At 41.6% G+C, this 25,429-nt stretch overlaps 1 protein-coding gene across 1 annotated transcript; it reads right to left on the minus strand.

Moving 5' to 3' along the window:
• Positions 1-1,900: 1,900 nt before the first annotated feature.
• METAP2 (methionyl aminopeptidase 2) lies at positions 1,901-24,781 on the minus strand. The gene is made up of 11 exons (XM_073651677.1): positions 24,563-24,781; positions 22,900-23,004; positions 22,609-22,674; positions 20,573-20,675; positions 17,520-17,681; positions 17,194-17,375; positions 17,022-17,116; positions 7,473-7,569; positions 4,080-4,183; positions 2,701-2,816; positions 1,901-2,556 (listed from the first exon to the last, which is right to left on the minus strand). The coding sequence occupies exons 1-11, from the start codon at positions 24,717-24,719 to the stop codon at positions 2,304-2,306; spliced, it is 1,440 nt and encodes a 479-aa protein (XP_073507778.1). The 5' UTR covers positions 24,720-24,781; the 3' UTR covers positions 1,901-2,303.
• Positions 24,782-25,429: the final 648 nt, after the last annotated feature.

Raw genomic sequence — 25,429 nt, forward strand, 5'->3', positions numbered from 1 at the left:
ATGTGCCCTTTCCATGGTGAACATGGCCGAGAAACTGTCTTGGCCGTAGGTTTCAATTAGCAGATTATCCAGAAATCCCTGTGGATCACCAGTTCTGGAAAGCTGACAAATCTCAGGTTACATCAGCATAATCTGTTCTCCTGGTCCTCCATTCTGTCATGCAGGGTTGTCCAGCCAAATCTCAACAGTGGAGAGGGTTTATTTCATGGGAGTTTCACAGTCTTCCAGTCTTCCATAGTGCTTATTTGTTGTTTTGCCTGTCACTTTGAGCTCAAAGATTCTAGAATTTAGAGCTGTCCGATGTTGGTGGATGGTCTGTAGAACTTTCTTGGTTGGAGCTCTAGCAGGATTCACCCATAGAATTAGAATGCGTCGTCACCACCACAACCTCAGAGGCAGGGCCCCCTGCGGTATTTCTTCAGTTTCTCAACTACATCTGAGAGCGAGCGCTGGAGATGGGGCCTTTAGAAGGCATTGTATCAGCAGTTAGGTGAAGCATGATTTAAGAATATGACCAGCAGTAAATGGATGCAGGTGGTCAGCAGCAAGGCGCTAAAAATTACATTATTCCTTTATACTTAGGGATATATTCAAGGAAGGGACATAGTATAGGATGCAGGATCTACAGCTGGATCAGGTACAGCAGGTCTGTGTCCAGGAGTGATGCCAACAATGAATGGCAATCCTTCTCAGGTAGTCAGTAAAGAGGCCTGAGTATCTGCAGAAAATTATATCCCTGAGCAAGGTGGACTGCACGGGGTTAGATGATGTGACGAGAGGGGGACCCAGTAGCATACTTTAGAGCTCCCCATTATGGTGCACACCACCTTCCATCCTTTGCATCACAATATAAGGTAGGGAACTCCCCCAGTTAAGAAACACAACTTTAAATAGGATTTTATTCTGAGAATGTGGTAAAATATAAATAAACTATACCTATTTGGTATCACGGGGTCCTTACAGACCCAAACTATGAAATGAGTATGCTATTTCCCACACCATAAAAAAGTCAGAATTGCCAAAATAGTAAAAATACAGTTCATGACACAAAAATAAGCTCTCTAAACTATTATATTTTGGTACCATTTTGGGCTTTATGAAATTTTTGGGTGCTATTTATTCAGTTTTGACTGCAAATTAACTTATTGAAGACACTTCTGGGGTTAAAATTATAACTACACCCCTTAATAAAAGGCTTTACAGGTATCATTTCCAGAATGAGGTCACATCTGGTGGGGTTTCCTAGGTACATTTTAAATCCTTCATGACCAAGGACGTATAGGTACTTCCAAGGTAGTGTGTCCCTGCCATCTTACCCTGCACATGATAGCTGATCTGATCAGCTGTCATGCGCGTCTTACAGCCACGGATGGATCTCTAGAGAGATATAGAGATTGTGGGGTTTTTTGTTTGTTTTTTTTTTTTGCACAATTTCACCACACTTAAACATTTTTTTCCCGTTTTCCAGTATACAATGTAAAATGAATGGGGACATCCAAAAGTACAACTCGTCCCGCAAAAAAACATGTGGACAGAAAAATGAGAGCTATGGCTCTGGGAAGGGGAGAAAAAAACAAACGCAAAAACGGAAATTGGCTGCGGCGTTAAACAATAATAATGAGCAGAATTAAGCTGTCGGTTGGTTCTGCCCTCCACAACAGTCAGTGTCATGTGGCCCCCTTGTGAAAATTAATTGCCCATCCCTGCCAAAGTGTATATTGATCAGACAGACATTTACCATTCCAATAAAGTCTTTATAAATAGCAGACAATGGGCATTTTAAACCACATGAGAATATTGTGTGCTGCAATTAGAAGCGATTGAACCTATACTGATTTCAGATCTATAAAAAAAAAAAAAAAAGAAATCAAACTTCTTTATTAAAAAAAAAAAAGGAGGATTGTGATCTGAAAATTCAACTTTATTTTTATTTTTTACAAAATGGTTTCCAGAGATTTAAAATGCAATGCTAGTATTTGCATAATCAAGAAACTTGTGGCAATTTAAGTAAATATAAATATTTCAAAAGCCTCTTAAATGCAAAATATGTTTCAAAGTAAAATTTAACATCACACATTCCCCTAAACCAGCAAGCTGGACAATGAGGCAATTTCTCCTTTACAAAGATCTGAAATGTAACCTTGCCTGATTGTTAGTAAAGCTATACCTTTAACCACATTCATTCCATTTCCAGATATTGGAATGACATCAGTTAAAGCCTCTTTTATTTTCCGAATTAATATTACACAATGGGCTTCAACAGAAGCAGTATTTAGAGCGGCAGCACCGAGTTCTACATAGCTTTAGTAATCATCTCCTCTGCTCACAACTTCCTTGCAGGTTGGGCGCAATAGGATGGTGTGCTCAAATTGTGCTGTGTAAGAGCCTTTGATGTCACAGAGGGGTGGGTAGGGGTCTACTATACCCAAGTCACAAAGGTTCTTTAGCGCCATTAGGTATTTACTCTCTCCCAGGCGATCTAGCCATCTGCGGCAAAAGGCAAGAGTGCCAAAATTCTCATTGACAACATTCAGCAAGTGTTTTGCACGTGGAAGCCTGGAAATGGGAAAAAAAAGGATTATGTAAGGACACTAAGCAACAACAACTGTGACACCTTAGTCCACACAAAAGACACGTCACCCATCATACCAACGCCGGAATAAAATAAGCCGGTTAGGGTCTTCAGTAGTCATACTTTACCTGATTGGCACATGTCCAACATCAAAGTTCTTCATGTAGTGAGAACATTCCATGTCATCGTGAACAACTCCCTTTCCAGTACTACCAAATGTTTCTATTGCATAGACCTCACCTTCCTGAAAAATATAAAAATAGCATTAAAAATACTGGGATAGAAGCATGGAGCATTACCCATAAATCCACTTATGAAGATATACAAATACTTACAAAGGATCAAACCAAATAAAAAAAAGCAATGTAAAACTTATCTTTTATTATATTAACAGTCAGGCTATGTGCCCACGATGCAGAAATACTCTGGATTTTTTCCTGAGCGTTTCTGCATCTCCCTGGCAGAAAAAACCACATGTGGATTGTACATGCGGATCGTACATGTGTTTTTCCTGCCAGGGACAAGCGGATATGAAGCGTTCTTCACTTGCATTTCCGCATGCGGCTTTCCAAGCGATTTTAGCATCACATGGAAAGTGCTTGACAGCTTGGTCACACTATATAAATCCATGCAACTGGCATGGATTTATATACGGTGACCGGAAGAAGGGTAAAAAATAAAAAAATAAATCTATACTTACCTTCCGATGGCCCCCGCAGTCTTGATTCCCTCCGTCCTGGCTGCCGGCAGCGGTACACATCGCTAGCTGCCGGCATGAAAGGACGAGTGCAGCGGGGGCCATCAGAAGGTAAATATAATCTTTATTTTTTATTTTCTTTTTTTTACAGCTTCTATGGTACCCGGGTCCTGAGGAGAGTCTCCTCTTCTCTAGACCCGGGTAGCATCCGCACATTGGAACGCGTGCATTCCGCATGTCCTTATCTAGAGAAGCGGAATACATGTGTTCTAATGCAAGTCAATGGCGGCGAAGACGCAGCACTTCCGCAAAATAATTGGTAGTGCTGCGTTTTTTTCCGAAATGATAATCCGCAGCGGAAATTTCCACAGCATGTGCACAGCACATGCGGATTATCATTGGGGAACATGGTAGACCTTCTACCATGCGGTTTTTAAGCGTTTCTGCCGCTACGGAAACGCTTAAAAAACGCATCGTGGGCACACAGCCTTATTAGAGTTGCAGATGTTATGTTTCCAAATGTGTTGGATTTTGTCACACGCAACTCACTAGCCATTGACTTCAGCGCATGCGACTGACTTGTGTGCAGATTGTTGTGAAAAAAATGGACAATTTGCAGACAGTTACTGCTCTAAAATAAAAAAAAATATTTTTTGCACGACTTTTCTGAGATTTGCCATATATCCCATTCTAAATAAGGAATTTAGGTTTAAGGTTCTTAAAGCTCATTTAGCCAATTGTCAGCCCTCGTACGAGTCTGTAATGCAAAATCTTACTGCTGAGTACAATCCAACCCCCCCTAGTATGTACCTCCATTCGTGTTGCTTCCCCACCTTTCACAATGGGTACAGTTTTTCCACCATGTATTCTATAAGGTCCAATGGAGTGGCCATTCAAATTCCTGATGGGTTTCACTGAAATCACATGGATAAAAATATGTAGCAATAAAGGCCACATGAATCTGTATAGTGAACAGTTAGTAACCCCTTCACACTCGAGCGATTTTCCATTTTTTTCCCTCACCTTCTTCCAAGAGCCATAACTCTTATTTTTCCGGCCACACAGCCGTATGAGGGCTTGTTTTTTTGCGGGACAAGTTGTACATTTGAATGACATCATTCACTTTATCATGTGATGTACTGGAAAGCAGGGGGAAAAAAATCCAAGTGCGGTGAAATTGCAAAAAAAAAAAAGTGCAACTCCACAATAGTTTTTTTATTATTTTTTTTTATTTACCATCTTCACACAATGGTAAAACTGACCGGACAATATGATTCTTTCTATATAGTTTTTTTTTTAAGTGGTGAAAAAAAAAATAAATAAATCGGAAATTTCCAAGAAATTGTTTTTTTGTTTTTTTTTACTGTTGTCGGCATTTTGATGGTTTCCATTTTTCTAAATCTGGGGCTGGGTGGAGGCTTATTTTTTGTGCCCTGAGCTGACATTGTTACTTATACCATGTTGGGGTAGATACGATGTTATTGACTCTTATTGTATTTTATTGCAATGTTGCAGCAGCCAAAAAAATATAATTCTGGTGTTTTGATTTTTTTTTTTTTTATATACCATTTACCGATCGGATTAATTTACTTTTTATTTTGACAGACTGGACTTTTACAAACGCAGTGATATCAAATATGTGTATTTATATTTTGTTTTATTTTTAATTGGGGCAAAAGGGGGGGGTGATTTGAATTTGTGTAGTGTTTTTTTTTTTCTTTTCACATTTTTTAAAACTTTTTTTTTTTTTCACTTTTTACTGCATTTAATAGTCCCCTTAGAAGACTTGGAACATGCGATCATCTGATTGCTTGTGCTATACATAGCAGTACACTTAGTACTTTGCATCAGCACTGCTATGTATAGAGAAAATCACGATCTATGAACGCCAGCCACAGGCTGGTTTTCACAGGAGGATCGTAATGACAGGCACAGGGGTCATCAGTAGACGGCCAACTGTCACGACAATCCATTGACGCCCCAAGATCAAGTCACGGGTGTGCCGATGGGAGTGTGAAACTGCTCCTTTCCCCCTGCTGAAGCATGTTAAATGCCTATGTCAGAGATCGACAGCAGAATTTAACAGATTAACAGCAGTGGACGGAGCTCCACTCTACCCGCGTCTGTTAAAGACACATGATGGCTAATTAAATTAGCCATCATATGCGGGGGCAGATGCAGGTTCACAAGTCAAGGACACGACCTTTGACATACATGTACGTCAAAAGTCGTGATGGGGTTAAGCCAAATTGGTATTACACAATTTTTATAATTTCCATTAAAAACAAGCATTTTTTTTTTTGCTCTAAGGGACATAGGCTAGATCCATACATTCAGGTGGACAAGAGGAAAGTTTTCTGCTGCACATTTTCTATGTACAGATACAGTGCCGCAAGGGTTATCTGCTCCCTCCATTCAGCATCATTGCTGTAGAGATTAAACTGCAAAGATTTATTGCTCACATGAAGTGAGATTTTAGAGAAGTCTGAGTGTAAGGTGCAACTGCAGGGAGCAGGAGAGGTTCATACAGTATCTCACAAAAGTGAGTACATCACTCACATTTTTGTAAATATTTTATTATATCTTTTCATGGGACAACACTGAAGATATGACACTTTCATACAACGTAAAGTAGTCAATGTACAGCTTGTATAACAGTATAATAAAGTATAGTATAGTGTTGGGCTGCCCTCTAAATAACAACATATTGCCATTAAAAGTGAGTACACCCCTCAGGGAAAATGGCCAAATTGTGCCCAATTAGCCATTTTCCTCCCCTGTGTCATGTGGCTTATTGGTGTTACAAGGTCTCAGGTGTGCATGGGGAGCAGGTGTGTAACATTTGGTGTTATTGGTCTTACACGCTCTCATACTGGTCACTGCAATTTCAACATGGCACTTCACTGCAAAGAACTCTCTGAGGATCTGAATAAAAGTATATTTGCTCTACATAAAGATGGCCTAGGCTGTAAGAAGATTGCCAACACCATGAACCTGAGCTGCAGCACGCTGGCCAAGACCGGTTCCACTCCGAACAGGCCCTGCCACGGTCAACCAAAGGAGTTGAGTGCACATGGTCAGCGTCATATCCAGAAGTTGTCTTTTGAAAATAGACGTATGAGTGCTGCCCAGCATTGCTGCAGAGGTTACAGGGGGGGCTTAGTCTGTCAGTGCTCTGAACATACACCGCACTGCATCAAATTGGTCTGCATGGCTGTCGTCCCAGAAAAAAGCCTCTTCTAAAGATGATGCACAAGAAAGCCCGCAAACACTTTGCTTAAGACAAGCAGACCAAGGACATGGATTACTGGAACCATGTTCTGTGGTCTGAGGAGACCCAGATAAACTTATTTGGTTCAGATGTTGTCAAGAGTGTGTGGCGGCAAGCAGGTGAAACATACAAAGATAAGTGTGTCTTGCCTACAATCAAGCATGGTGGTGGGAGTGTCATAGGTTGGAGCTGCATGAGTGCTGCCTGCTGTGGGGAGCTACCATTCATTGAGTGAACCATGAATGCCAACATGTACTGTGACATACAGAAGCAGATCATGATCCTCCTCCCATTTTAACCTGGGCCGCAGGGCAGTATTCCAACATGAAAACGACCACTGCCTTTCTTAAGATTTAGAGGTTAAAGGTGTGGGACTGGCAAGGCATCTCTCCAGACTTAAACCTTATTGAACATCTGTGGGGCATCCTCAAATGGAATGCGGAGGAGCACAAGGTCTCTATGAAGCTCTAGTGACCTCCATGCCAAAGAGAGTTAAGGCAGTGCTTGAAAATAATGGTGGCCACACAAAGTAGTCATACTTTAGACACAATTTGGCCATTTTCACTTAGAGGTGTACTCACTTTTGTTGCCAGCAGTTTAGACATTAATGGCTGTGGATTGAGTTATTTAGAGGGCACACCAAATTTACACTGTTATACAAGCTGTACACTGACCACTGTACATTGTATCAAAGTGTCATATTCAGGGTTGTCTCATGAAAAGATATAATATTTACAAAAATGTGAGGGGTGTACTCACTTTTGTGAGATACTGTATTGTATATTGGGAAATGCCTTTATCAGGACTATTACACGCTGACTGCTGTACAGATTTAAGCAAAGTGTTTCTAGCAATTAAAAAAAAAAACATGGTGATATTAAAGTACTGGCCACTGCCATTTACAGATACCCACCATATAACAAACCACTCACCTTGGTAAGTTTTGCCGTCGATTTCAACTTCATATGACTCCATGACTTCTTGGACTGCTTCACCAACATCACATAAACGCACATCTATACCAGAACACTAAAGACAATAGCAAAAGGTTAAGCTCAGCACTTTGGATGTAATGTGACCTCAATTTTAAGACTTCATGCTTTCCATCAAAGAAGCCATTGAAAGGTGCGTGCATCTTTCATGAGATGCCCTAGTAGAAATCTCTTGGCAATGCAGATATACTGAAAGCAGATGACTGGGCTATACTGTCCTTTTCAGCTGTATGCCAGGCATATAATCTAAACCTTCTAATTACAGATTCTTGTGGACCTTATCACCCAGTAGTTTAACCCTTTATGGATGTAATAAACCAATGAAGCATTATTTTAGTAAGTTGAGTGCTTCACCAGAAGGTGGTATTAAACAGTAATACAACAAAGCATAAAGTGCAAGCTAGAAATAAAGTAACTGACCAGAATAAATTACCCAACAGACAGTACACAATAGCAGGACCACTGCTCTACCCCTTATGCGCGTTTCACCATCAGCGACAGTCTGATGTGTATGTTGGCCTCCAAACTCTCCTCAGACATTATCTGTCGGTACCGAATGATCTAGCCCATAGGATTTCGGTTCTCCAGGATATAAAGCCCCCCGTCACACTAAGCGAGATCGCTGCTGAGTCACAAGTTTTATGACGCAACAGCGACCTCAGCAGCGATCTCGCTACGTTTGACACTTAGCAGCGACCAGGCCCCTGCTGTGAGATCGCAGGTCGTGTCGAAATGGCCTGGACCATTTTTTGATCGTTGAGGTCCCGCTGGGTAGCATGCATCGGTGTGTTTGACATCTTACCCACGACCTCGTTGGCGACTCAGAACCGAGAAGTCGTCCCTCATCGAGGTCTGAATCGTCAGTGAATCTGAATCGCTGTGACAGGGTCCCAACGACCACAGACATCGTTATACAAGTCGCTACGGGTCGCCGTATCGTTGGGAAGATCTGACTGTTTGACAGCTCACCAGCGACCACATCGCTAAGTGTGACGGTACCTTAAGAGTGGCTCTCTCCTGGCGTGAACATGGGCTTGGCCAAACCATGTAAACCCGAGTTGGGGTAGATAGCCATCGACCCATCTATTAAGGCATTTAGTGAACTACAGATAATACAATTCCCTACTATAAAGATTAAAAGGTCACAGCAGGATAGCATGTGTTTAAAGGGGTTATCCAGAGGGGATACATATAGATAACTCTGGCTTGCCAACAGTAAAAGTAACAAAATAAGCTTTACTCATCATCCATAAATCTAGTGCTGTCTCTGTGCCCCTGCCCCCCAGTGTTTATGACTGGCTTTAATGGTGATGTCATGACTACAGCACGACTGCTGCAATCAATCACTGAGCTCAGTGGTCTCATGCCAACTACATTAGCATAACTGCTGAGCCCACTGACACCACTACTGCAGCCTATCAACAAGACTGGGGCAGCTGCACAGAGGCAGTAATGAATCTGTAAATAGCAAGTGAAGCTCATTTTATTATTTATTTTTTTATTTTATTTTTTTATTTACTAAGGTCAAGCCAGAGGAAGAAAAAAAAAATCCTTGAAAGTGGATCTGTCACCGTAATTTACAGTGCAAACTGCATACATCTTAGACCAGATAAGACCGTTGTACTAATTTTGAAAATCCAATTCAGAATGACTGTTTAATCCTAATATTAACCCCTTCTCGACACGCACTGTATATATACGACGCAGCGATGGAGTGCGAGAGTCAGCTCTATGTGAGAGCTGACACCCTGCAGCAACGCCCACGGTGTTTAACCCCTGTGATGCCGCTGTCAATACTGACAGCGACATTAGAAGACATCGCAGTGGGAGTGAGCTCCCTGTCTGGTCCCATCAGCACAACGTGATGCGATTACGTTGTGCTGATCGTCTCCATGGTGACCCCCAGTCCCAAGATGGCCGAGGGGGTCCTTCAGTAAGGTGGCCTGTCAGCGCCTGCCAGAGCAGGAGCTGAGACGCCTCCACCCCTTGACTGCCAGACGCAGCTCTGATGCTCTGCAGTGCAGAAGCATTGCAGAGTATTAAATCAGCGATGACAGCAGGGAAAGTTGATGTCCCATCCAGGGACAATGTGAAACAGGGGAAAAAAAAGTTAATAAAAATAACAAAACAAAAAAAAAAACAAACACAAAATAAAGTACAAAAAAATAAAAAAATATCAATCCAATAAATACATTTATCTGTATACCCCCCCCCCCCCCAAAAAAAAGTACACATTTTGGTATCGCCGCGTCCAGAACGACCCGACCTATAAAACTATCCCACTAGTTAACCCCTTCAGTGAACGCCGTAAAAATAAATGAAAAACAAGGCAAAAGACTGCTTTATCATATCGCTGAACAAAAAGTGGAATAAAACGCGATCAAAAAGACGAATGTAAATAAAAATGGTTCCGCTGAAAACAATGTCAACTTGTCCTGCAAAAAACAAGCTGCCATACAGCTCCATCAGCCGAAAAATAAAAAAAGTTATAGCTCTCAGAATAAAGAGATGCAAAAATGATTATTTTTTTTCTATAAAATAGTTTTTATTGTGTAAAAGCGCCAAAACATAAAAAAAAATATAAAATGTGGTATCGCTGTAATCGTACTGACCCGAAGAATAAAGCTGTCTTATCAATTTTAGCACACGCGTAACAGAATAAAAAACAATTCCTGAATTGATGGTTTTTGTTCATTCAGCTTTCCAAAAAACGGAATAGAAAGCGATCAAAAGATGTCATTTGCCCGAAAATGGTGCCAATAAAAAAGTCAACTCGTCACATGACTGTCGGCAAAAATATAGAAAATTATAACTATCAAAATATGGTGATGCAAAAACTTGTTTTTACAATAAAAAGCATCCTTTAGTGTGACAGCTGCCAAACATAAAAACCAGATATAAATCTGGTATCGCTGTAATCGTACCGACCCGAAGAATAGTCGCCTAATCACTTATACCACACAAGGAATGGCATAAAAAAGTAAAACTAATTCTTCACCTTCTGTTGATTCGTTCATTCTGCCTCTCAAATATCACCATAAGGCTCAGCCCACATTTATCCTGCGCTTTGCGCTTACACCGGGGTTTCAGTGTGAATCTCTGACATACGTGATTCAGACGGAAACCCAGCGGAAGATTTCCTATAATGAGGCAGATGGAGGCACTGTGGCCTATGTCAGTGGCTGATTTGGCACCTCAGGGTCTCTATCAATGTGACATGGCACCCTCAAACCAGTCCAGCAAAATCTGAACTCCAATATAGCGCTTCTTCCGTTCTGAGCTTTGCACTATGCCTCAAACGTAGTTTTCGACCACATATGGGGTACCTGTGTACTCAGAAGAAATTGCACAACAAATTTTGGTGTCCATTTTCTCCTGTTACCCTTGTGAAAATGCAAAATTTGAGGCTAAAAAAATATTCTTGCGGGAAAAAAGGGATTTATTTTTTTTTCACAGCTCAACATTATAAACTTCTGTGAATCACTTGGGGTTTCAAGGTGCTCACCACACATCTAGATAAGTTCCATGAGGGGTCTGGTGTCACTTGAGGGGAGTTTCCACTGTTTAGGCACATTAGCACCTCTCCAAACACGACATGGCATCCGCTAATTATGCCAGCAAATTTTACATTCAAATAGTCAAATGACGCTACTTCCCTTCCGAACCCTGCAGCGCGCCCAAACATATACTCCCACATATTGGATATCTGTGTGCTCAGGAGAAATTACCCAACAAATTTTGGGGTCCATTTTCTCCTGTTACCCTTGTGAAAGTAAAAAAAAAATTGTGTCTAAAGTAAAATATTTGTAAAAAACAGTTTAATTTATTTTTTCATTCCATTAATTCCTGTGAAGCACGTGAAGGGTTAATAAAGTTCTTGAATGTGGTTTTGAGCACCTTGATGGGTGCAGTTTTTAGAATGGTGTCACTTTTGGGTATTTTCTGTCATAAAGGCCCCTCAAAGTCACTTCAAATGTGATGTGGTCCCTAAAAAAATGATTTTGTACATTTTGTTGTAAAAAATGAGAAAATCGCTGGTCAACTTTTAACCACTTCGCACCAGAGCCTGTTTTTGCCTTCGTGACCGGGCCAATTTTTTCAATTCTGACCACTGTCACTTTATGAAGTAATTACTCTGGAACGCTTAAACGTATTCCCCTGATTCTGAGATTGTTTCTTCATGACATATTGTACTTCATGATAGTGGTAAAATTTCTTTGATATCACTTGCGTTTATTTGTGAAAAAAAATCGGAAATTTGGCGAAAATTTTTAAAATTTTGCAGTTTTCAAACTTTGAATTTTCATGCCCTTAAATCAGAGAGATATGTCCCACAAAATAGTTAATAAATAACATTTCCCACATGTCTACTTTACATCAGCACAATTTTGGAACCAAAAATTTTTTTTTTGTTAGGGAGCTATAAGGGTTAAAAGTTGACCAGCAATTTCTCATTTTTCCAACAAAATTTACAAAAACATTTTTTTTAGGGACCACATCATATTTGAAGTCACTTTGAGGGGTCTTTATGACAGAAAATACCCAAAAGTGACACTATTCTAAAAACTGCACCCCTCAAGGTGCTCAAAACCACATTCAAGAACTTTATTAACCCTTCAGGTGCTTCACAGGAATTTTTGGAATGTGGAAGAAAAAAATTAACATTTAACTTTTTTCACAAAAATGTTACTTTAGACCCAATTTTTTTTATTTTCACAGGGGTAACAGGAAAAAATGGACCCCAAATTTTTTTGTGCAATTTCTCTTGAGCGTGCTGATACCCCATATGTGAGGGAAAACCACTGTTTGGGCGCACTGCAGGGTTCAGAAGGGAAGGAGCGCCATTAGACTTTTTGAATGTAAAATTTGTCTGAATAATTAGCAGACGCCATGTTGCGTTTGGAGAGCCCCTGATGTTCCTAAACAGTGGAAACCCCCCACAAGTGACACCATTTTGGAAACTAGACCCCTCAGGGAACTTATCTAGATATGTGGTGAGCACCTTGAACCCCAAGGTGCTTCATAGAAGTTTATAATATTGAGCTGTAAAAATAAAATTTTCACATTTTTCCCACAAAAACGTTTTTCATCCCTTAATTTTGCATTATCATAAGGGTAATAGGATAAATTGCACCATGAAATTTGTTGTACAATTTCTCCTGAGTACGCTGATACCCCATATGTGGGGGAAAACCACTGCTTTGGTGTACGGCAGGGTTCGGAAGAGAAAGGAGCGCTATGTTGGCTGGGATAGGCAGCAGTCACCATGTCACATTTGAAGAGTCGCTGACATGCCAAAACAGCAGAAACCCCCACAAGTGACCCCATTTTGTAAACTACACCTCTCAAGGAATTCATCTAGGGAAGTAGTGAGTATTTTTTAATTTTTAAATTTATACCATTGGGCAGTGAAAAAAGCATAATTATATTTTTACCACAAAAAAATGTTTTACCCTCAGATTTTACATTTTCACACAGGGCAATGGGTAAAAATGGTGCCGAAATGTGTCACACAATTTCTTCTAAAAGTGGCAATACCCCATATGTGGCTGTATCGTACCACTCAGCCATATGGCGAGATCTGGGGGGGACGGAGCGCTATTTGACAATTGGAGAACAAATTATTGTAGAATAGGCAGTTGGATTTGGGAGCACAAAATTTTCTGAATTTCTTTTGGGGGGCAAGGGCCATTTTGCTTTTCCAGAGCCTTTCTGCTACCAGTAACTTGGAAGTCCCTTATATTTTTAACAGATGACGGACCTGAGTGGGGACTAGCTTTTTTTGAGGACTGAGTTGAAGCTTTTATTGGGAACATTTTATGTAACATTTATCCGGCGCTCGAGGCTGAGCACTTACATCGGGGTTTCCATCTAAATTTCCAAGTGATGTAATTCAGATGAAACCCCTGCGGGATCCAGTCACTGTAATGAGGCAGCAGAGTTACTCTGGACTCCGTCTGGCCTCTGTTTAGTGGTGTCCTTTTTTTCAGAAGTGCATAAAACTGTGGCCAACCGCACTTTTATGCACGCCTAAAATAAATGACACCGTGGGATCACAGGCCAGACGGCGTCCACAGTGGCCTATATCTGCCTCATTACAGGGAATCTTCCGTCATGGGTTCCGGCTGAATCACATATTTCAGAGATTTACACGGAAACTCTGGTGTAAGCGCTTAGAGCAGAGCGCAGGATAAATGTGAGCAGAGCCTTACTGAAATCTTTGGGAGACATAATAAACAAATCAGTAGCAGGAGAAGAATTGGTTTTATTTATTTTTTACGCCGTTCCTCGTGCGGTATAAGTGATGAGATTACTTTATTCTTCGGGTCGGTGCGATTACAGAGATACCAGCTTTATATCGGGTTTTTATGACTGACAGCTGTCACACACTAAGACGCTTTTTTTTTGTAAAATCTAGTTTTTGCATCGCCATATTTTGAGAGCTATAATTTTTCCATATTTCGGCTGACAGAGTCATGTGACGGCTTGTTTTTTGCGGGACGAGTTGACATTTTTATTGATACCATTTTTGGGTACGTGACATTTTTTGATCGCTTTCTATTCCGTTTTTTGGGAGGTAAAATTAACAAAAACAAACAATTCAGGAATTGTTTTTTGAGGTTTTTTTTTTATGCCGTTCTGCGTGTGGTAAAAGTGATCAGGCAGTGTTATTCTTCGGGTCAGTACGTTTACAGCGATACTACACTTACTGTATTTTTTTTTATGTTTTGGCGCTTTTACACAATAAAACAATTTTATAGAAAATAATATTTTTTTTGCATTGCTTTATTCTGAGCGCTATAACTTTTATTTTTCGGCTGATGGAGCTGTATGGCGGCTTTTTTTTTGCGGAACAAGATGACGTTTTCAGTGGTACCATTTTTATTTCTATTTTGTTTTTTGATCGCATTTTTTTCCACTTTTTGTTTGGCGATATGATGAAAAAGCATACTTTTTTGCTCCGTTTTTTTTTATTTATTTTTATTACGGTGTGCACAGAAGGAGTTAATTAGTGTGACAGTTTTATAGCTCGGGTTGTTTCGGACGCGGCGATACCAAATGTGTGTACTTTTTTTGGTTTTGTAAAAATATACGGATTTATTGGTTTAATATTTTATTTATTTATTTTTATTTATTTTGTGATTTTTTTTTTTTAACAGTTTAAAAACTTTTTTTTTTTACATTTTTACTTAGTCCCTGTATGGGACATTAATTTTTATTTTTCTGATCACTGATCTCATGTAATGTAATAGACATGTATTACATTACATGAGATCTTCGCTGACTGTTTCACAGTCCGTCTCCTGCCTGGCTTCAGCTGCAGGCTGAGCCAGGCAGGACACCATATATGGCAGATCTGGAGGCGGTCATGTGACCTCCAGCTGCCATAGCAACCCCAGGTCCTGGAAGGTATCGGGTCGTCGGAGAGGTAAGTAAGACGACCCCCTCTCCTCCTTCTATATGCCGCGATCACTATAGATCGCGGCATATAGAACATAGCAAAGGGTTAACATCACTGGGACCTGATCCAATCAGGTCCCGATGATGTCCCCTGTCAGAGCTAACGCTCTGCACCGGAATCGCAGCGCTTGCAGGACCCTGGGGGTCCTGAGCGCTGCGAGACCACCCACCGTTTTTAAACGTCGGCACTGCACAGAGCCCAGCAAGCGCCGACGTTTATCTACAGTGGGCGGTCGGGAACCGGTTAACTCTAACTTTTTAATTTTTTTTTGTTATGTTTCCAAAATTGTGCTGATGTAAAAGTAGACATGTGGGAAATGTCACATAAAATAGTTAATAAATAACATGACTGATTTAAGGGCATAAAAGTTTGAAAAATGCAAACATCACAATTTTTGCCAAATTTCAGATTTTTTCACAAATAAACGCAAGACCTATCACATACATTTTACCACTATCATAAAGTACAATATGTGGCAAAAAAACAATCTTAGAATCACCAGGATCCGTTGAAACGTTCCAGAGTTATTACCTCATAAACTGGTCAGAATTTAAAAAAATGGCTTGGTCAGGAAGGTTAAAACAGGCTTCAGGGTGGAAGGGTTAAAGGGGTTTTCCAGGACTATTTTTTTTTTTTAGGCCCATAGTAAAAAAATAACAGGCATATAGCTGCTAACAGACGCAACTACCTGCCTGTTCTGCCCAGCACCGGCTCTGAGCAGTCACGGACCGCTCCTGCCCGCGATTCAGCTGCTCTACATTCACAGAGCAGCTCTTCTTCTCCTGAGCTGCTGTTCACGGGGCGTGACTGCCAACGTCATGCTGAGACAGTCCTCTTTAACACAGCAGAAAGGAAGAAAAGCCATTGCTATGTTGACGTGATGTCAGCAGAATCGGTCTATGAACACTCTGTGGTGGCTGGTCAAACGGGCAGGCAGAGAGCAACAACCTGTCCATTAGTTTTCAGGTGGTAAAAACATTAATTAGTCCTGAATAACCCCTTTAAGATGAGCATTTTATGAGTAGCTATAGAATAAAATAGCTCCGAGTCCAGGTGTATTCTGTCTCTGCTCACCAAGTCTGATTCACAGCTTATACTAAGCACTGCGAGATCTCAGCAGCAGGACACGGAGGAGCTGTCAATGTAAGCTTTCATAAATAATGACATTCTGACATGGATCACGGTAAGTACACCAACCTCATCAGGTGTAAGATCTATTTAATGATCTATAAAGATTATATTGTGAAATCTGGTGAAGGATCAGATTTAATAATGCCCGCTATAGGAGAATACAGGAGTATAAATAAGTGAAACATTCTCTTAATATTATGTGCACAATATAGGCAATCTTGTCCAACACATACATTGGTAATTATTTTGATTTCAGATTTACCTATACCTGTCATGAAATCAGCCACATGCCTTAAAGTGCACCTGTCAGCAGGATTGTGCTCCTTAAACTACATACACTGTCAGGTGGGGGCCGTTACACTGAGTAAAATGATACATTGGTTGATGAAATTTGTCCTGTGGTTCTTGTGTAATCTTTACTTTCAGTTTGGAGATAATGATATGCTCGTGCTCTGTGGCAGCCTGTCGGGGGCGCTCTATCTGGTGCTCTGCATACAGATCAATATGTAAGCAGAGCACCAGATAGAGCCGCCCCCCACAGGCCGCCCCGAGGCACGAGCATATCATTATCTCCAAACTGAAAGTAAAGATTACACAAGAACCACAGGATGGATTTCATCAACCAAGGAATCATATTAATCAGTGTAATGGCGCCCACCTGACAGTGTATGTTCTTTACTGAGCACAATCCTGCTGACAGGTGCACTTTAAGGGGAATGAAGACCACCTGTCTATTTGGCCTATTAGTATGAATAGACATCATTAGATGTATACATCCCTGATAAATATAGCACTGACAACAGCCTCGAATGAAATAAAGCTCTGTAAATTGCTATATTTTTTAAACAAACCATCTATAAAGACATACAAAGTACAACCTTCTTTTAATTCTGTACCTTTATCCCGGTGTTTGTTGCATCTTTGACTGCTTCCAGCAATTTGTCATACTTTGGATTGAATGTTACAGTGAAAGCACAGTCAATTATTCGGCCTGCAAAAATAGCAGAGGTTTAGTACCCAGGACTCTTCAGAAGCTACATGTGGGCAAAGCCTTTTCACTATATTTACCATTTATATGGGTTCCAAAATCAATTTTGCACACATCATCATACTGCAGGACCATGGTATCACCAGCATTAGGAGTGTAATGGGCTGCACAGTTGTTTAAGGAACATCCTGTGGGGAACGCAAGGCCGGCATACAGACCATTTTCCTTAATAAGCTTGCGAGAGCAGTCTTCCAGCTTTTCACTGCAGCATATAAGGATATAAAAATCAGCCTTGCTTTATTGTGGCATGTCAAGTTCTTCATGCACATATCTGACACTGCTCATAAACTTTAACTCCTCAGATCCTAAATGTAACATTGATGTAACAATAACATATATGACGTACCAGATTTCAATCATGGTCAGACCAGGCTTTATCCAACTCATGACATATTTCCTCACTTGTCTATGAGCTTCAGCCGCTTGCCTAAAATCTGTCCATATCTCCTCACTGGCCTGGTCCATAGCTTTCTTTTCATCACTGGTTGTCCTCCAGGCCGCAGATCGTCTACAAGAGACAGAACATGTGTCACACTTCATTGGCCACAACACATACCCAGAAAAAACTGCTAGTTAACCCCATCACTCCTATAACAATTTTTAGTTTTTGTGCTTTTGATTTTAGCTCCCTTTCTTCCAAGAGCTGTTCACAATGGTCTTGATTAGGAGGCGTGCTGGAGTCAGATGCTCCCGACTCGTGAACAGGAGCATGCCTCTTCATGAATCTGGATCATCTGATGAGTGGTGTGGCTACGCTAGAAATCTCACTCCTATCCACGTACTGGAGTGAGATTTCTGGTATAGGGAAAGCTACAACTCGTCATGAATTAGTGGCATGCCCCTGTTCCGCTCATTTCAGCAGAGCTAGAAGAAACTGGTGTGAAGACGCCAAAAGTCACAAAATTTGAGTTGCGCCTAAATTTTGTGACATTTCAAAGATTTTACACCAGAATTCTGGAGTGAAAGCTTTGATGAATTTGGCCCATTTTTTTTTCTTCGGCAGAGACAGCTGTATAAGGGCTGTTTTATTTTTTTTGTGGGATGAGTTGTAGTTTTGAACAACATTATTCGTTTCACATGAATAGGAAGGGGGTGGGGGGATTCCAAGTGGTATGAAATGGTGGAAAATATGCAATTACGCCATTATTTCTTGGGTTTTGCTTTTACGGCATTCACTGTTTGGTAAAAATAACCTAGAACCATGACTCTGTAGGTCAGCACTATTATGGCGATACCAAACATGCATATTTTTGTTTTTATATAACTGGTGAAAAAAAATTCAAAAGTTTTTAAAATAAAAAAAAATCTAAAAATAAAATAGATTGTCACAATTTTCCAAGACCGCTTAATCGAGACTATTTTGGGATCCATAAGACGTTTTGATAGCTTTTTGTTTTTTATTTTTAGGGCAGAGGGGTGAAAAAACAATTCTTGCAGTTAAATATTTTTTTCTCATTATGGCATTTACTGATTGGCTTAATTAATTGTATATTTTGATAGCTCAGACCTTTAAGAACATAATACCAAATATTTTTACATTTTTAATGCGGGAAAAAGTGGGTGATTAATTTTTCTATTTCTTGTGTAAAACTTTTTTTTTTTTTTTTTTTTTACTTGTTACTTTATTTTAAAGTCCTTTTGAACCTTGAATTGTTTGATACACTGTACTATGATAGCACAGTACTACAGTATATAGTGGCATGTAAAAGTTTGGGCACCCCTGGTCAAAATTACTGTTATTGTGAACAATTAAGCAAGTTGAAGAAAAAATGATCTCTAAAAGGCCTAAAGTTAAAGAGGAGACATTTCCTTTGTATTTTAGGCAAAAAAAAAAGTATTTTTTTTTACTTTTTTAATGACAAAAAAGGAAAATGGGCAGATGCAAAAGTTTGAGCACCCTGCATGGTTAGTACCTAGCAGCACCTCATTTTGAAAGTATCACAGCTTGTAAAATCTTTTTGTAGCCAGACAAGAGTCTTTCAACTCTTGTTTAAGGGATTTCCATCCATTCTTCCTTGGAAAATTCTTCCAGTTCTTTGAGATTCCTGGGTGATCTTGCATGCACTGCTATTTTGAGGTCTAGCCACAGATTTTCAATGATGTTCAGATCAGGGGACTGTGAGGGCCATTGTAAAGCCTTCAGCTTGCAACTTTGGATGTAGTCTATTGTGGATTTTGACATGTGTTTAGGATCATTATTAGTGTTGAGCGAGTATGTTCTATTAACCCTTTCGCCAAGTATGCTCGGGCCGAGCTCCGAGTATTTATAGCTGCTCGGTGATCAGGTTAAATCGCTCCCGTGTGCATGATTTGCAACTGTTTGACAGTTTTATTACATGTGAGGAATGTGTAAGAAATAGACATTCCTCACATGTAATAAAGCTGTCAAACAGTCGCAAATCATGCACATGGGAGCGATTTAACCTGATCACCGAGCAGCTATAAATACTCGGAGCTCGGCCCGAGCATACTCGGAACAGAACATACTCGCTCAACCCTAATCATTATCCATTTGTAGAAGCCATCCTCTTTTCAACTTCTGCTTTTTTAACAGATGGTGCTATGTTTGCATCAAGGATTTGTTGAAATGTCATTAAATCCATTCTTCTTTGCTTAACTGTTCACAATGTTATTTTGACCAGGGGTGCCAAAACTTTTACATGCCACTGTATAGTGTAAATCATGGTCTCCTTTGAAGCTCATCATAGGAGTTGCACTTCAGGAGGACCAGGATAACAGCAATGTTATTTAACTTTGTCAGTTAGCGCCAGATGTAAAAAAAAATATTTTTTACTATTTTTGCAGAATGAAAGTGTTTTTTTTTCAATGAAAAGAAAAAAAATTGCCACATTCAGAGAGCAATAATTATTTTTTTCTCAATATAACTTCATGAGAATTTATTTATTTATTTTTTTTTATGCAGGGCGAGTTATAGTCGCAAAAGTAACATTATTGAAATTATTGATCAGCTTTTATTATGTTTATGGAGGAGACTAGGAAGAATGTTTAATGGGAAAACTAAGGTGTTTGGTCAGTTTTAGGCAAATATACAATGATAGGGCCTTTGTTAGGTACTCAGCTGCCATGTTAACCCATGATCGGGGCCACCATCATTCTAACTGTTTGGGTGCCATAATCATTATCGACAACAACAACTAAAGAGGTTAAAGAAGTGGAACTGCAGTTATCACCAAACTAAGGGATTGCAGAAAAGTGTCAGCTGTAAGCTACAGCTATAAACCCCTGCTAATAGCAGGAGCTCAACTCCTGAGCAGATCATGCCAGCATTGTTCTAACAGGACACTTCACATTTAAGGCAAGTTGTGCAGCACCATGTACATGTGACAAGGCAGAGGGGGCTTAAAAGCTTACAAAACAAAAAAACCCTCACACACATACCCATCTTGCGTTGTGGGATACTCGCATTCCTGTCCTTTTGGGAACACACCATTCGTATAGAGATCACAAATTGGAATAGATGGTGGGTCTGTCTGACATTTAGCTGAAAAAAAAAAAAAACACTCATCAGTATCATCATTTAACATCTTCAATATCTAATGCCTTCATCTTTGTAGATACAATATCATCTAAGACTTGGGTAAAATCATTACGACACATTTTAAAACGAGAACTTTGGGACTGCACTCGTATAGTTAAATAGCAGGTCTATCCCTATACACGTGCCAGTTGCATTTCCTGGACTATAACTGATGGCCTTTCTGTAGACATTAAAGCACCACTCCAGAGTCTTTTTTTATTTCAGCGCTGGAGTGGGGCTACTAACGCAAGTACCCTGCCCTAGTATTCTACTTACCAGCTGCTGTCTTCAGCTGTTCCTGCCACTGCTCCGGTCCCGATCTGTCATCTTGTGACCGTAACTCCTGACTGATCGGATGTCAGAAGAAAGGGTCACAAACTCTCAATATTAAGTCAATAAGGGCCTCGTTCTGGCTCTAACAGACTTACATTGAGTTGTGACTTCGGTCATCAAACACTGGAGCAGGGTTGTGGAGTCGGTAAGCCAAACCTGCGACTCAGACTCCTCAACTCCGACTCCCACATATATTGCTTATATTTAAGTGAAAAATGTGTAGTACAATGTGAACAGCAGACATTTAATCATTTTTATGATACAATAATCAAGATATTTAGATAGAATATAATGATGGATAGCTTGAGGGATAGATAGAGAGAGGGATGGATGGAGGGATAGAGTGTGATAGACAGGTGACAGCTACGGACAGCAAATAGTACATTGCACATATCGCACATATAGTTCACACACATTGCACAGAGAGCACATAATAATCACCTACAATATTAGCATTAGTTACCTTCCTGTGACAGAGATGAGCAGTAGTACTTTCACTATCTCCAGCTCGGGGCCCAGGAATCGGATCCTGTGCAGGGCAGGCACCCCTCCCCCTCCTCTCTCTGGTGAAGACGGCAGAAGACAGGACAGAGGAGGGGAGATTGCCCCCTGCAGTCTGGAGCCAGTGCAGGACAGGAGCACTGCAGCATACAAGTGAGTTTTGATAGGTGAGTGCCCCTGCCCCCTCGCTGGCTACGGCCATGATTCACACACAGCGTTTTTGCGGATACGTTTTTTGCAGTAAAATGCAGTGTCCCTGGGCATCCCAGCAAAGTCAATGGGTTTCAAGATATGACATTCAGAGACATCATTTTGTGAGGATCCGTTTTTGGGCTCAAAAACGGATCCTCACAAAGAATGAGCATGTCAGTTTGTTCTGCGTTTTTCTAATCTGCTTTTGCTATTGAAAACATTATCTATGAGCTCAAAAACCTTTCAGGTGATGTGGTTTTTTAAAAAGCTGATATGCTTTTGCAGCTGAAAAACGTATCCTCAAAAAACACAGCAAAAACGCTGTGTGTGAATGTAGCCTTAGATCAGGAATAGAACATTTCATAACTTTCCCAAATTCCTATGAAAAAATATTCCCCACAAACTGCATTGATCTACTGCACCCAATTTATTATATATTTTAGGAGTCGGAGTCGGTCCATTTTATACCGACTCCGACTCCACAGCCCTGCACTGGAGCAAAGCAGCAGGTCACAATCTGCAGAAGACTACTAGAGCAGTGCCAATAATTAGTATCCGTTATAAAAGATGAAGACGGCAGCTGTTAAGTATAATACTAGGGAACGTAGATTAGTGACGCCACTCCAGTAGTAAAATAAAACTGCTCGGGTGATGATTTAACGGGCTTAAACTGTAGTATCAGGCATGGCCACAACCAAATGTACAGTGCTGAACTTGGGAAACAAACAAAAAAATTCAGATGATCAGGGATTGTCAGGAGTCTGACTTCCACGGATTAGACAGGCCATAAATGTTTTAGCTCTGGAAATCTTTAGGTGACAATGTAAGCCCCCTATCCATGCAGTGTCATATCTCTGATAAGAATACATACATCCTTTCTTCTTCTTCTTTTTCTTCTTCTTCTTCCCACCTGCACCATCTCCTTCAACATCACCATCTTGAACACAAAAGAGGGGAATTACTATAATCCCCAAACAAGTAACTGCATTAAACTTTGAGTGGAGGTATAAGGAATAATCCCATAGTAGCAACCACACTCTGTAAAGTGTGGTTATGAAAGCATCATACATGCCGCCACACGCCAGGGGCCATTTCTGATTGGCACGCCGCAGTGTAGATATAATATACAGGTATTATAAAGAACAGCACCAGAAAAACTTACCATCCTCCTCCTCGTCTTTGTTTTCAAGAGTTTGCTTGTCCAGCTGTTTAGTCACCTCGTCAATGACAGGTCCTGCCGCTCCGGCTTCTTTCTCAGGTTCTTGTCCTACAGAATATAAGATCTTATAGAATAAACATATGATGGCCACTTGTCTTAACCCCTTCACCCCCAGGCCATTTTACATTTTTGTTTTTTCCTCCCCCAAGAACCATAACTTTTTTTTTTATTTTACTGGCCATAAAGCTGTATGAGGGCTCGTTTTTTGAGGGACTAGTTGTACTTTCAAATAATACCATTCATTTTACCTTAGAGTGAACTGGAAACCGGGAAAAAAATTCCAAGTACAGTGAAATTGCACAAAAAGTGCAATCCCACATTTGTTTTTGTTTGTTTTATTTACCATGTTCACTATATGGTAAAACTGACCCGGCAATATGATTCGCTAGGTCAGTTCAAGAACGCAGACACCAAACCTGTATAGTTTTTACTGTATTTAAGAGTCCCCTTAAGGGACTTGTAGCTGTGATCATTTGATCACTTGTGCTATACATAGCAGTGCACTTGGTCTGGTACATTTTGTAATTGCTGCTGTATAAAAACAAATGCTGCAACGACGAAGGGGACAGACGCGGGCCACACAGATGTAGAGGCCAGTCGCGCGCCGTAGGGGCCACACAGACGTAGAGGCCAGACGCGCGCCGCACCGACGTAGGGGCCACACAGACGTAGAGGCCAGACGCGTGCCGCACCGACGTAGGGGCCACACAGACGTAGAGGCCAGACGCGCGCAGCACCGACGTGGGGGCCACACAGACGTAGAGGCCAGACGCGCGCAGCACCGACGTGGGGGCCACACAGACGTAGAGGCCAGACGCGCGCAGCACCGACGTGGGGGCCACACAGACGTAGAGGCCAGACGCGCGCAGCACCGACGTGGGGGCCACACAGACGTAGAGGCCAGACGCGCGCAGCACCGACGTGGGGGCCACACATACGTAGAGGCCAGACGAGAGCAGCACCGACGTGGGGGCCACACAGACGTAGAGGCCAGACGAGCGCAGCACCGAAGTAGGGGCCACACAGACGTAGAGGCCAGACGCGCGCCGCACCGAAGTAGGGGCCACACAGACGTAGAGGTTACACACATGACATATGGCCGTAAAACCCAGAATCACTACGTACTGATACGTGAAATGCGGATGAGTTCCTTTTTCTGGAGGAAATTCGGACTGTCTCCATGCCCTCGCCTTACCCCGGCTTTATACTACATATTGAAAGCTGTGCAAGAAAAAAACTGAATCATTTTTGTTTTTTCTTGAAACCCCTAAAAAAAAGTAATAGAATATTTGAAATATATTAACGTTCCAATATTGCGGCATGAAACCTGCCTGACCCGGGAGCGCTGCGTCCTGCGGTGGGGAACCTGCCGGTAACCAGCAGCAGCAGCAGCAGCAGCAGCACAGGGAGGCTACAGCTGCTGACTGCTTCCAGGCTCTGCTCCTATGTGCTGCCCAGCCTTCCCCTGACAGGCTGCTGTCCGCACAGTAATGGCGGGCATGTGCAGTGTGTGCCCGGCCTCCCCTGTCACCACGGTGCCGTGTACTCTCGCTGAGGCCAGCACATTCCCGGCACCATGTTCCCGGGCTGACAGCTCCTCTCCTACCTGCTTTACTCTTTTTCTTCTTCTTCCTCTTCTTCTTGGCAGCGCTGCTGTCCCCGGCAGCCACCACTTCATCCTCCTCCAGGTCCCCGTTTAGGTGCCGGTCCCCGTTCTCCTCCACCACCCCGGGCCTCTCTCGTTGAACTGCGACGCTCGCCATCTTACCAGAGAGGGAAAGGCTGCCAACGGCGCATGCGCACCTCTAGTCCCTGATGCTGCTGCAGGCTCGGCGCGGAGCATGCTGGGATGTGACTGGAGGACTGAAGGTTCCAGCGCAGAGAGAACTAGTGGAGGTCGCCAGCAGAGGGCGCTGTGGTGCTCTGATTACTATTCCTATGATTTCTTACTTTGTTACAATAGTAACAAAATAGAATACAGCAGAATTCCATCTGTCACATAAATAGAAGGAAGAACCCAGTAGATAAAAGGGATCGTGCAGTGAAAACGTTATCAAAGGATAGGAGATAACTTATTGGGGGTGGGGTCCGACTGCTGGGAGCTGCACCAATGGGCAGAACAGGGCACTTACATCCCTGTTAGGCCGCAGTCACCCGGCCGTATAACACAAACCGCAGTGGTCGGACTGGCCGGCGGCTCTCCTGACCTAAGCGTGACAGAAATCTAGAAATACATGTTCAGGTCGGGAGAGCCGCCGGCCAGTCCGACCACTGCGGTCTGCGGCCTAACAATGAAGCAGCAGTGCACTTGCGCGAACTGCACGCCATTAATTCCCTATGGGGCTTATGAGCGCTGCACTAGACTTTTTTCGGCAGCGCCATAGAGAATGAATGGAGCGGCGGTCCCTCCATCTAGACCCCTACTGATCAGCAAGTTATCACTTATCCTGAGGATAGGTGATCACTTGCTTTC

The sequence above is a fragment of the Phyllobates terribilis genome, unplaced genomic scaffold (genome assembly GCF_046119375.1).
Source record: "Phyllobates terribilis strain yellow unplaced genomic scaffold, ASM4611937v1 Scaffold_11__3_contigs__length_659146591, whole genome shotgun sequence".
Classification (NCBI taxonomy): Eukaryota; Metazoa; Chordata; class Amphibia; order Anura; family Dendrobatidae; genus Phyllobates; species Phyllobates terribilis.

What these genes read in the sequence shown, in the direction of transcription:
- METAP2 (XM_073651677.1), bottom strand. Translation starts at nt 24,719, where the DNA reads ATGGCGAGCGTCGCAGTTCAACGAGAGAGGCCCGGGGTGGTGGAGGAG. An exon ending in CAACAAACACCGGGATAAAG is followed by an intron (nt 7,570 to 17,021) that starts GTACAGAATTAA and finishes TATTGTCTTTAG; the next exon opens with TGTTCTGGTATAGATGTGCG. An exon ending in CGACGGCAAAACTTACCAAG is followed by an intron (nt 4,184 to 7,472) that starts GTGAGTGGTTTG and finishes ATGTGATTTCAG; the next exon opens with TGAAACCCATCAGGAATTTG.